The following is a 13,658-nucleotide window of genomic DNA, read 5'->3' as shown; positions in this document are numbered from 1 at the left end:
GCAGATTTTGCTGACTGCGTTGCGGTGCTTGAATCATCCACAAAAAAAACGGCTCCAAGAACTGTTGTATAAGTTTACAGTAAACGCCGATAATCTTGGTCTGCGGGTGAAAATGGTGAAGACTAAATGAATGACAACAAAAGACTGTCTTCTGTTCGTTAAAGGTTGCAACCAATATGTAGAACAATTTTTCCCGTTTCAAATGCCAGGGATGTAGGCTATCGTCGCGAACACTGGTTTGACAGAAAAAACAATTGCTCACCAGAATAAGCGTTCGATTCAGGTGATAGAAGAGCTATTGGATAAGGTTAAGGTAAAGACCCGCCATCTAGGTGTGTTGGTGAATGCGGAAAAAAGGTGAAGATTGTCTTCTGTTCAGTAAAGGGGGTAACTAAGATGTGGAACATGTTGTCCAGTTTTAAATACCTGGGATGCATCGTTTAGTTTGATATTTCGACCCTTTCTGTTAGAGGTTTCTTAGTCTTTCTCAGGCGTGTGTTGTCTGATAACTATGATTTCAAGTGTTTAGTTTTCTATAAGCTAAGTTTCTTAGCCTTTCGTTGGTGTGTGTTTTCCTAAGCTTATCATTTGCGGTGTTTAGTTTGATTTTTCGTGATTTGACCTCTCTGAAACTTATGATTTGGGATGTTTATGTTGCTAGTTTGGAATTTAATAGAAAGGAGAAAGGACTTGTAAAAGAATTATCTGAGTGATGGGTCATATGAAAATAAGAGGAATGTAAAGAAAGTGGAGAAAGAATTAAAATATCAACTAAGAAGGTGTGAAGTGGAGGCCATGGATAAAATTGCCGAAGATGTGTAAGATGCAGCTAGACGACATAATAGTAAAATATTTTACGGGCATGTTAATAAATTGAGAGGGAGTAGTCGATCCGGACTTGGAACAGTTAAAGGTAGGAATGGGGCCACAATTAGCGATAAGGAAAGAATTAAAGAGAGATAGGCAGAACTTTTGAGAATTTTCTAAACCGACATAGAGTTGCAGGAAAAGATATAGAGGAAAATGAAAAAGTTTGTAATACTCTGGATGTGAAGGAACATATTTTTGTGAGGAATAATTAGAGACAGCACAAAAAGGATTAAAAAATAATAAGACTCTGGGTGCTGATAGGGTGGTAAATGAGTTTCTTAACTATGGTGGCTCTGAGGTTAGAAATAAGTTACTGGAGATTATGAATATGATTTTTGAAAAAGGGGAAGTACCTAAAGATTTTAGGAAAACCTTAATCAGCCACTTTATAAGAAAGGTGATAATGTGAGTGTGGTAATTATCGATCCATTAGTCTGGTCTCTGTAGGTAGTAAATTACTTAATAATATGATACTTTTTAGACTAAGAGATTCCGTAGACAAAGTTTTAAGAGAAGAACAATGCGGTTTTATAAAAGGTAGAGGATGTGTCGACCAAATTTTCACTCTTAGGTCAATAATAGAGAAGTGCCTAAGTTGTCAAACACCTTTGGTCCTCAGTTTCATGAATTATGAGCAAGCGTTCGATTATGTTGATAGAAGAGCTTTAGTAAAGGTTTTATCCTTGTATGGTAAACCAGACAAATACATTTAAGTGATTAGTATTATTTACGAGAATAATACTCCTGCGGTTAAGGTAGGATATGAGGCTAGCAGCTGGTTTTGCATTAAATCAGGAGTTACTCAGGGTTGTGTTCTATCCCCCTTTATACGGATTATTTTCATGGACTTACAGGAAAAGGCAATGGGAGCACAGGAAAGGCAATGAGAGACCACGGAATGAAATGGGGAGGAAAAAGTCTCCTGGACTTAGATTATGCTGACGATTTAAGCATCCTAGATGAAAGTGTGAGCAAAATGAATGAACTTTTAGAGGCTTTGCGAGTTCAGGTTGCTAGAATAGGTTTGAAAATTATTGTTAAGAAGACTAAGTCACTAAGGCTAGGAATAAGTGAAGATGAAATGATGACGTTGGGTAATGAAAACATTGATCAGGTGGGCAGCTTCACTTATCTTGGTAGTATTATTAGTAAAGATGGTTGGAGCAGTGAAGATGTTAAAAGTAGAATAACCAAGGCTCGGGGTGTTTTTAACAGTTTGGAAGAATAGGAAGATAAGTCTGCAAACCAGGATTAGAATATTAGGAGCTACAGTGATGACAGTGGTCAAATATGGCTCTGAAGCATGGGTGCACCGAAAAGCGGATGAAGATTTGCTAGATGTTATCCAGAGAAATTGCTTAAGGAGTGCTCTGGGTACCCGGCTGACTGATCGTATTTCAAACAATAGGCTGTACGAAAAATGTAGTTCAATACCGCTCTCTAGGGCTGTAATGAAAGAAAGGTTGAGGTGGCTAGCGAACATTGGCTGGATGAAGGATGGCAGATTTTCGAAGATTGCTCTTTTCGGCCAATCTTCTAGGGCTGACCAGGAAGCAGGTCATCCTTGTCAGGGGTGGGAGGACGTCATAAAGAAAGATTTAAAGGAAATGGGAACTTCGTGGGAGGGTGTAAAAAGGAAGGCTTTGAATAGATTGGGATGGAGGAGGAGCGTGTGTGACTGTATTGGCCTCAGGCGGCTTTGTACTGCAGTGAGTTGTTAGTAGTAGTAGTAGTAGTAGTAGTAGTAGTATTCCGTGGTTTTAGTTGTCTGATATTCATGATTTGTGAAGTTTAGTCCACTATTTTAGGTCTTTCTAAGCAATTACTTAGTCTTCTGTAGATGTTTGTTGTCTGAAACCTATGATTTTGGATTTATACTTTGATACGTTGGGGGACCTTCTAAGCTGGGTTTCATATGTTTTCGTTGGTACTTGTCTGAAACTAATAATTTGGGATGTTTGGATTGGGTTTTCATTGTTTGACTAGTCTAAAACCTGAGAATTTGGGTTTTTGAGTTTGCCGATTTGGGCTTTTCTGAGCTAGGTTTCTTAGGCCTTCGTAGGTGTGTCACCTGAAATTTAGAAGGACTTTTAGGAAATGGTATTCCCCTGTTAACTTGTCTGAAGCTAATGAATTAGGATGTTTGGTTTGCTAATTTGCGACTTTCCTGAGCTAGGCTTCTCAATCTTTCATACGTGTGAGTTGTCTGAAACCTATGATTTGTCATGTTTAGTTTTCCATTTCATTTTTTTTTTTTTTAGCTAGGTTTTCCTGCCTTTCATGGTTGGATTGAAACTTATGATTTCTGCTATTTAGTTTTCAAATTGTTTTTTTTTTTTTTTAACTTGGTTTCATAGGCTTTCGCAGATATATATGATGTCTGAAACTTACAATTTGAGATGTTTAGTTTGGTATTTCATGGCTTGACTTGTCAGAAACCTATGAATTTGGACGGTTAGTTTGCGATTTCAGGCTTCTCTGTGCTAGGTTTCTTAGCTTTTTAAAGGTGTGTTGTGTGAAACTTGTGATTTGAGATGTATAGTTTGTTATTTCACTGGTTTGACTTGTCTCAAATTCAAATCTGGAATCTTTAGTTTACTATTTCAGGTTTTTCTGAGCTAGGTTTCTTAGGCTTTCATAGGTAGGCCTATGTGTTGTCTAAAACTTATGATTTGGGATGTATAGTTGGATATTTCAGTTCTTTTTTAGCTAGGTTTTCCTGCCTTTCATGGTTTGATTTGTCTGAGACCTATGATTTGAGTGGTTTAGATTTCTAATTGGGGTCGCAATGAACTATGTTTTTTAGGCTTTCGCAGGTGTGTGTTGCATGAAGCATGTGACTTGGGATGTTTAATTTACTATTTTGGGGGCTTTCTAAACTGGGTTTATATTATTGTAGGTATTGTATTATTGTAAGTGTTAGTTGTTTGAAAATTATGATATTTGATGATTAAATGATTTGTATGTATACAGTATAAATATATATATATATATATATATATATATATATATATATATATATATATATATATATATATATATATATATCACCTTTTTTCTATCAACCCCTCTTTTAAGAGTTGTGATTTCTATTAGCCCAGGTCGCTCATTACTTAAAGTTCATTACCACCATCTGCTTGATAAGAAGCAAAAAAAAAACTGTAAAGAAACCCAGTAAAATGTTTCCAAATTAGCCGAGACCTGACTTACCGATAACCTTTGTCCTTCCGATATTCCAAATTGGCTCATATACAACAACACGATGGCCGTTCCAAATCAAGGCTGCTTTAGAATCCACTGACAGACCCTGTAAGCTGTAATCCATTGTGAGGCTGAAGCTTTTTCCAGTGTTCAAGTTTTTGAAGAGTAATGTCATTGGTCCTGTTTGTAAAATGGCCACCTGGGTAACAAAAGAACAATCAGATCGTATTCATTTTTAGTAATGACTGGAACTGAATATCTTCATAACAGAATGTCTTCAAGTTTGTTTTATTGCTCATATAAGGACCCGGTGTAGATTTTGATGGCTCATAAAATTGAACACAGAGAAATATTTTCATAAGAAAGGAAAGAGTGACGTTAAAACTTAAACGATCAGGAATTACCCTAAATGTGGGGAATCTGCCATCTATGATCCTCCGCTCTACGTTTATATTTTAAATTTTATATTTTTTCAAGTTTGAACGTGCTGTTTTTCGTTGTGTTCGTTTAAAGGGTGGTTGGGGCAGCTATCCCACTCAACCCACTGCTCTGTACGCTAAACCTGAACTTCTGCTTTACTGAAAGCATATTAGAAAGCAAGAAATACAGCTGATTTCTAATTGCAAGTGTTTTATTTACCTATTTCCTTTTAAATTATTTTGAACTGAAAAGTCCATAGCTCAAATAAAATGAATTTAGGTGCAGTTTGTCACAAAAAGAGGGCATACACACACACAAAATCCATTAACACGAATTAAAATTTAAATTATGTATAGACACATATTCTGTGCTACACCATTTATAAAGGCAGATAAGGATCATGGGCCAGAGAATGCATCAGAATGAGCAGAATTACAAATTGCTTTCGTGCGACAAAATTAACCTAAAACTTAAAAGTCGGTGAAATCTTTATTTCGAGAACTGCAAGATAGGAAAGTTTTAATGAATGTTTAAAAGTTTCTCTAAAAAATGCATCTGGCGAGACATATAATTTCTAATCGGCTCATTGCTATAATGCGTAACATATTTAAATAGTGTTTACACAAACACTATGTTGACACTAAAACCCACCTATCGCATTACCAACATTTCTCCCTCAAGGAAACTCGTATTTTAATTAGGCTACATTACATTAACCAGAAAGAAATCCAGAGTAAGTCAACTTAATTGAAGTTCTCATCAAAAGACTATAACAACAGAGGAACAAATTTTGAAACTAAAACGTTACACATTTTCCAATCAATTTAATCTCAATAAAAGCTTTACTGAAAATAGGTTTTTAGTCATGGTTACAGCGATAGCTGCAACCCAATAAAGAGCGATACAAGGCCAATGTATGGCCTTGTATCGCTTTATATACTTTATAAAGCGATATACTTTAAACAAAAAGTATTCTAAAAAGTTCTAGTGAGAAAAGATTGCCATTTATAGCTGATTCAAAAGATGTAACAATAATTTCAATTAATCTTTCGAGAAATTAGTTCTTAAAAAACTTTACAAAATTAAAGAGTTACCTTAAACCAAAGACGGGGAAACAAAATTTGCAAAAATTTTACAACAAAATTTGCACTTTACTGAAAAAAATATAAATGTTTTTACTTTTATAACTTTAATAAATCAATTAATATAAACAATTTAATTACTAAATATCAGTATATGTATATTAAACTGACAATGCACATTCATTTTTCATTTGTATTTTTTTCAGTAAAGTGCAAATTTTGTTCTGGCCTTGGGAAGGCATAGGGGTTTTGCACCCAACTTATGTTAATTTCTGCTCGTTCTGAGTTTGACTCGGTTAATTATTGTAATTTCTGTTCGTTTTGGGTTTCATTTATTCATCGATGCTGATTTGTGGTAGTTTCACGCTTGGTAGATTATTTGATTTTATTTTTGCTAAATTTTTGTTTAATGGAGTTCTTTATTTTTCTTTGAAAAAATTATTTTGTGGAAAAAGTTTTTTTAATTAATTTCTTTTCGTTTTATATTGTCATAGTCTTATCACGGAGAAAGAAATTAATACTTTAAATCTATTCGTTTTTTAAGACTTTATAATTTGGCCTGCAAAATTTTGATTGGATGTGTTTTGGAAAATGGTGGGGGTGAGAGGGGCGTTAGTCGCTATCCCATCACTTTCAACAATTAAAAAAGGCACTAGCCCTTTCAATTTCCAATTGAATGAGCCCTTTTGAAGTTTTTACGACAACAGTTTCAATAAAAAACTTTATATGACCCAGGGCATAACTAACAACCCTTGTCCTGAGGGCTGTGGGGGGAAGGGCTATCACCCTTAAAGACCTGGATTTCTACAACTTTTAACTACGTTGCGTAAAATGGCTATCTAAAAATTTGGATTGGATGTGTTTGGGGAAAAGATGGAAGTGAGAGGGGGGTTAGTTGCCCACAAATCATTTTCGACTATTAAAAAGGGTGCTAGCTCTTTGAATTTCAAATCGAATGAGCCCTTTTTCAAGTTTCAACGACAAAGATTTCAATAAAAACATTATATTCCTACAGGGCATAACTTGTAATCCTTGCCCTGAGGGTTGTGGGGGAGTGTCCTCCTCAAAAACATATTTTCTATCTGGAAATCAACTAAGCTGAACAAAATGGCTATCTAAAAATTTTTATTGGATGTGTTTGGCGAAATAATGGGCGTGGGGGGGCTATTTGCCCTCAAATCACTTTCGACTATTAAAAAGGGCACTAGCCCTTTTAATTTCCAATCGAATGAGCCTTTTTTGAAGTTTCTATGACAACGCCTTCTATAAAAACCTTATATGCCCCCAGGGCATAATTTAAACCCTTGCCCTGAGGACAGTGGGGGAGTTTCCTCCTCAAAAACATATTTTCTACCTGGAAATAGACTACGCTGAACAATATGGCTATCTCAAAATTTTGATTGGATGTGTTTGGGGGAATGATGGGCGTGGGGGACTAGTTGCCCTCCAATCAGTTTCGACTATTATAAAGGGCACTAGAACTCTCAATTTCCAATCGAATGAGCCCATATGAAGTTTCTACGACGACCCCTTCCATATGAAGTGCCCGTCTCTAAAGGAAAAAAAACCATAGTACATTGTGCAAACATCGTTCTTATATGCCCTCAGGGAATAACTTAAAACCCTTGCCCCGAGGGTTATGGGGAGTGTCCTCCTCAAAAACATATTTTCTATCTGGAAATCAACTACTCTGAACAAAATTGCTATCTCAAAATTTTTATTGGATGTGTTTGGGGGAATGATGGGCATGGGGGGGGGGGGTGCGAGTTGCCCTCCGATCACCTTCGACTATTAAAATGGTACTATCCCTTTGAATTTCAAATCGAATGAGTGCTTTTTCAAGTTTCTAGGACAAAGATTTCAATAAAAAGCTAATATGCCTCCAGGGCATAACTTATGATCCTTGCCCTGAGGGTTGTGGGGTAGTTTCCTCCTCAAAAATATATTTCCTATCTGGAAATCAACTACGCTGAACAAAATGGCTAGCTCAAAAATTTTACTGAATGTGTTTGGGGAAAAGGTGGGCGTGAGAGGGGGGTTAGTTGCCCTCCAATCACTTTCGACTATTAAAAAGGGTACTACCCCTTTGAATTTCAAATCGAATGAGCCCTTTTTCAAGTTTCCACGACAAAGATTTCAATAATAAGCTTATATGCCTCCAAGGCATAACTTATAATCTTTGCCCTGAGGGTTGTGAGGGAGTGTCCTCCTCAAAAATATGTTTTCTATGTGGAAATCAACTACGCTGAACAAAATGGCTATCTCAAAATTTTGATTGGATGTGTTTGGGGGAATAATGGGCGTGGGGGGCTAGTTGCCCTCCAATCACTTTCGACTATTAAAAAGGACTCTAGCCCTTTAAATTCCCAATCAAATGAGCTTTTTTAGAAGTTTCTACGACAATGCCTTCTTTAAAAACCTTATATGCCCCCAGGGCATAACTTAAAACCCTTGACCTGAGGGCTGTGGGGGAGTGTCCTCCTCCTCAAAAACATATTTTCTATCTGGAAATCAACTACGCTGAACAGAATGGCTATCTCAAAATGTTGATTGGATATGTTTGGGGGAATGATGGGCGTGGGGGGGGGGGCTAGTTGCTCTCCAATCACTTTCTACTAGTAGTTACCTATTAAGCACTTTCAAAAATACATTAAAAAATACATTGAATTGCGCATAAGGTTTCAAAAATACATGAAAAAAATACATTGAATTGGGCAAGGAAAACTCATGCTTGGGACACTGTATTTACGCGCGAACATTTTAAAAGTTGGCAAGGTTTTTGTTTTTGATAAGAATTGCACAATGAATGTATCGTTTGACGTGTTCCGTGAGATTACGTTCCTTGGCGTTTGATAGACATTTGCAAAAAAGGGGTAATTAGTGATTGGATAATTTTTTAACGTGAAATCTCTGAATAAAATATTTTTTGGAGCATGTACTTGACGATGGATAAAAGGGTTAAGGTGATTAGTAATTACGAACAAGGATCCCCCCACTGGTTCCTGGCAGTAGGCTACGCATATAAAATTGTTGTACTGTGGGTTAGGTAACATGATTAAACACGCTTTTACAATCGGAATTCGTTGATTGACATTTGCAAAAAAGGGGTAATTAGTGATTGGATAATTTTTTAACGTGAAGGGTCAATTTTGGAGGGAAAACCAAAAATACCCAGAATAGAAAATAAACAGGATCTGCCTCAAGGGGAAGACTCAGAGGCTCTTCGTCCCCCCATTTCTGAGGGCAGAGGAGAGGGGCGGGGGAGGGTCAATTTTGGAGGGAAACCCGAAAATACTCAGAATCGAAAATAAACGGGATCTGCCTCAAGGGCAAGGATCAGAGGCCCTTCGTTCCCCCATTTCTGACGGCAGGGGCGGGGGGAGGGTCAATTTTGGAGGGGAAACCAAAAATGCTCAGAATCAAAAATAAACGGGATCTGCCTCAAGGGGAAGGCTCAGAAGCCCCTCCTTCCTCCATTTCTGAGGGCAGGGGAGAGGGGGAGTCAATTTTGGAGGGAAAACCAAAAATACTCAGAATCGAAAATAAACGTATCTGCCTCAAGGGGAAGGCTCAGAGGCCCTTCGTTCACCCATTTCAGAGGGCAGGGGAGGGGGGGCGGGTCAATTTTGGAAGGGAAAACCAAAAATACTCAGAAAGTTCATTTTGAAATTCCTTCATTGACATGCAAGAGTTGGAATATTTCAGTAGTGTTTTGTTGTGCTTTACCTTGTCACAGTTACATTCTCTTAATTTTTCAAAGTTCATTTTGAATTTCTTTCGTTAAAATGCAAGAGTTGGAATATTTCAGTAGTGACTTGTTGTGCTTTACCTTGTCACAGTTACATTCTCTTGATTTTTCGAAGTTCATTTTGAATTTCTATCGTGACATGCAAGAGTTGGAATATTTCAGTAGTATTATGTTGTGCTTTACCGTGTCACAGTTATATTCTGTAGATTTTCATAGTTCATTTTGAACTTCTTTCTTTGAAATTCAAGAGTTGGAATATTTCAGTGGTGTTTTCTTGTGCTTTACCTTATCAAAGTTACATTCTCTTAATTTTTCAAATTTCATTTTGAATTTCTTTTGTGAAATGCAAGAACTGGAATATTTCAGTAGTGACTTGTTGAGCTTTACCTTGTCACAGTTACATTTTCTTGATTTTTCGAAGTTCATTTTGAATTTCTTTTATAAAATGCAATAGTTGGAATATTTCAGTAGTGAGTTGTTGTGCTTTACATTGTCACAGTTACATTCTCTTGATTTTTAGAAGTTCATTTTGAATTTCTATCGTGAAATGCAAGAGTTGGAATATTTCAGTAGTGACTTGTTGTGCTTTACATTGTCACAGTTACATTCTCTTGATTTTTAGAAGTTCATTTTGAATTTCTGTCGTAAAATGCAAGAGTTGGAATATTTCAGTAGTGTTTTGTTGTGCTTTACCTTGTCACAGTTACATTCTCTTGATTTTTCAAACTTCATTTTTAATTTCTTTCACGAAGTGCAAGAATTAGAATATTTCAGTAGTGTCTTGTCGTGGTCTACCTTGTCACAGCTATATTCTTATAATTTTTCAAAGTTCATTTTGTATTTCTTTCGTTGAAAAGCAAGAGTTGGAATATTTCAGTAGTGACTTGTTGTGCTTTACCTTGTCACAGTTACATTCTCTTGATTTTTCTAAGTTCATTTTGAATTTCTTTCGTGAAATGCAAGAATTGGAATATTTCAGTAGTGTTTTGTTGTCCTTTCCTTGTCACAGTTACATTCTATTGATTTTCATAGTTCATTTTGAATTTCTTTCATTGAAATGCAAGAGTTGGAATATTTCAGTAGTGTTTTGTTGTGCTTTACCTTGTCACAGTTACATTCTCTTAATTTTTCAAAGTTCATTTTGAATTTCTTTCGTGAAATGCAAGAATTGGAATATTTCAGTAGTGTCTTGTCGTGGTTTACCTTGTCACAGCTACATTCTCATGATTTTTCAAAGTTCATTTTAAATTTCCGTCGTGAAATGCAAGAGTTAGAATATTTCAGTAGTGACTTGTTGTGCTTTACCTTGTAACAGTTACATTCTCTTGATTTTTCGAAGTTCATTTTGAATTTCTGTCGTAAAATGCAAGAGTTGGAATATTTCAGTAGTGAGTTGTTATGCTTTACCTTGTCACAGTTACATTCTCTTGATTTTTCGAAGTTCATTTTGAATTTCTGTAGTGAATTGCAAGAGTTGGAATATTTAAGTAGTGTTTTGTTGTGCTTTACCTTGTCACAGTTAAATTCTGTTGATTTTAATAGTTAATTTTGAATTTCTTTCATTGAAATGCAAGAGTTGGAATATTTCAGTAGTGTTTTGTTGTGCTTTACCTTGTCACAGTTATAGTTTCTTTATTTTTCTAAGTTCTTTGTGAATTTCTTTCGTGAAATGCAAGAGTTGGAATATTTCAGTAGTGACTTGTTGTGCTTTACCTTGTCACAGTTACATTCTCTTGATTTTTTGATGTTCATTTTGATTTTCTGTCGTGAAATGCAAGAGTTGGAATATTTCAGTAGTGACTTGTTGTGCTTTACCTTGTCAGAGTTACATTCTCTTGATTTTTCGAAGTTCATTTGAATTTCTGTTGTAAAATGCAAGAGTTGGAATATTTCAGTAGTGACTTGTTGTGCTTTACCTTGTCACAGTTACATTCTCTTGATTTTTCGAAGTTCATTTTGAATTTCTCTCGTAAAATGCAAGAGTTGGAATATTTCAGTAGTGTTTTGTTGTGCTTTACCTTGTCACGGTTACATCCTCTTAATTTTTCAAAATTCATTTTGAATTTCTTTCTCGAAGTGCAAGAATTGGAATATTTCAGTAGTGTGTTGTCGTGGTTTACCTTGTCACACCTACATTCTCATGATTTTTCAAAGTTCGTTTTGGATTTCTTTCGTTGAAATACAAGAGTTGGAATATTTCAGTAGTGACTTGTTGTGCTTTACCTTGTCACAGTTACATTCTCTTGATTTTTCGAAGTTCGTTTTGAATTTCTGTCATGAAATGCAAGAGTTGGAATACTTCAGTAGTGTTTTGTTGTGCTTTACCTTGTCACAGTTACATTCTGTTGATTTTTATAGTTCATTTTTAATTTCTTTCATTGAAATGCAAGAGTTGGAATATTTAAGTAGTGTTTTGTTGTGCTTTACCTTGTCACAGTTACATTCTGTTGATTTTCATAGTTCATTTAGAATTTCTTTCATTGAAATTCAAGAGTTGGAATATTTCAGTAGTGATTTGTTGTGCTTTACCTTATCACAGTTAAATTCTCTTAATTTTTCAAATTTCATTTTGAATTTCTTTCGTGAAATGCAAGAGATGGAATATTTCAGTAGTGACTTGTTGTGCTTTACCTTGTCACAGTTACATTCTCTTGATTTTTCGAAGTTCATTTTGAATTTCTGTCGTGAAATGCAATAGTTGGAATATTTCAGTAGTGACTTGTTGTGCTTTACCTTGTCACAGTTACATTCTCTTGATTTTTCGAAGTTCATTTTGAATTTCTGTCTTAAAATGAAAGAGTTGGAATATTTCAGTAGTGAATTGTTGTGCTTTACATTGTCACAGTTACATTCTCTTGATTTTTCGAAGTTCATTTTGAATTTCTCTCGCAAAATGCAAGAGTTGGAATATTTCAGTAGTGTTTTGTTGTGCTTTACCTTGTCACAGTTACATTCTCTTAATTTTTCAAAGTTCATTTTGAATTTCTTTCACGAAATGCAAGAATTGGAATATTTCAGTAGTGTCTTGTCGTAGTTTACCTTGTCAAAGCTACATTCTCATGATTTTTCAAAGTTCATTTTGGATTTCTTTCGTTGAAAAGCAAGAGTTGGAATATTTCAGTAGTGAATTGTTGTGCTTTACCTTGTCACAGTTACATTCTCTTGATTTTTCGAAGTTCATTTTGAATTTCTTTCGTGAAATGCAAGAATTGGAATATTTCAGTAGTGTTTTGTTGTCCTTTCCTTGTCACAGTTACATTCTATTGATTTTCATAGTTCATTTTGAATTTCTTTCATTGAAATGCAAGAGTTGGAATATTTCAGTAGTGTTTTGTTGTGCTTTACCTTGTCACAGTTACATTCTCTTAATTTTTCAAAGTTCATTTTGAATTTCTTTCGTGAAATGCAAGAATTGGAATATTTCAGTAGTGTCTTGTCGTGGTTTACCTTGTCACAGCTACATTCTCATGATTTTTCAAAGTTCATTTTAAATTTCTGTCGTGAAATGCAAGAGTTGGAATATTTCAGTAGTGACTTGTTGTGCTTTACCTTGTAACAGTTACATTCTCTTGATTTTTCGAAGTTCATTTTGAATTTCTGTCGTAAAATGCAAGAGTTGGAATATTTCAGCAGTGACTTGTTATGCTTTACCTTGTCACAGTTACATTCTCTTGATTTTTCGAAGTTCATTTTGAATTTCTGTCGTAAAATGCAAGAGTTGGAATATTTAAGTAGTGTTTTGTTGTGTTTTACCGTGACACAGTTACGTTATTTTGATTTTCATAGTTCATTTTGAATTTCTTTCATTGAAATGCTAGAGTTGGAATATTTCACTAGTGTTTTGTTTTTATTTACATAGTCACATTTACAGTTTATTGATTTTTAAAAGTTAATTTTGAATTTCTTTCGTTAAATGAAAGAGTTGGAATATTTCAGTAGTGAATTGTTGTGCTTTAACTTGTCACAGTTACATTCTCTTGATTTTTCGAAGTTCATTTTGAATTTCTGTCGTGAAATGCAAGAGTTGGAATATTTCAGTAGTGACTTGTTGTGCTTTACCTTGTCAGAGTTACATTCTCTTGATTTTTCGAAGTTCATTTGAATTTCTGTTGTAAAATGCAAGAGTTGGAATATTTCAGTAGTGACTTGTTGTGCTTTACCTTGTCACAGTTACATTCTCTTGATTTTTCGAAGTTCATTTTGAATTTCTCTCGTAAAATGCAAGAGTTGGAATATTTCAGTAGTGTTTTGTTGTGCTTTACCTTGTCACGGTTACATCCTCTTAATTTTTCAAAATTCATTTTGAATTTCTTTCGCGAAGTGCAAGAATTGGAATA

General features: G+C 35.1%; 1 protein-coding gene across 1 annotated transcript in view; it reads right to left on the bottom strand.

The window, feature by feature from the left end:
* LOC148944286 (intraflagellar transport protein 140 homolog) overlaps window positions 1–13,658 on the bottom strand; it is a 254,533-nt gene that overhangs the window by 76,548 nt on the left and 164,327 nt on the right. The window contains exon 8 of the mRNA XM_089099895.1: window positions 4,081–4,270. Within this exon, the coding sequence (XP_088956021.1) occupies window positions 4,081–4,270 (190 nt within the window). The remainder of the gene's footprint in view (window positions 1–4,080; window positions 4,271–13,658) is intronic.

Source organism: Artemia sp. Qi Xiang Cuo, chromosome 14, assembly GCF_049724085.1.
Source record: "Artemia sp. Qi Xiang Cuo chromosome 14, ASM4972408v1, whole genome shotgun sequence".
Taxonomy (NCBI): Eukaryota; Metazoa; Arthropoda; class Branchiopoda; order Anostraca; family Artemiidae; genus Artemia; species Artemia sp. Qi Xiang Cuo.
The sequence above is the reverse complement of the archived record's forward strand: the minus strand, read 5'-3'. Positions and strand labels throughout refer to the sequence as shown.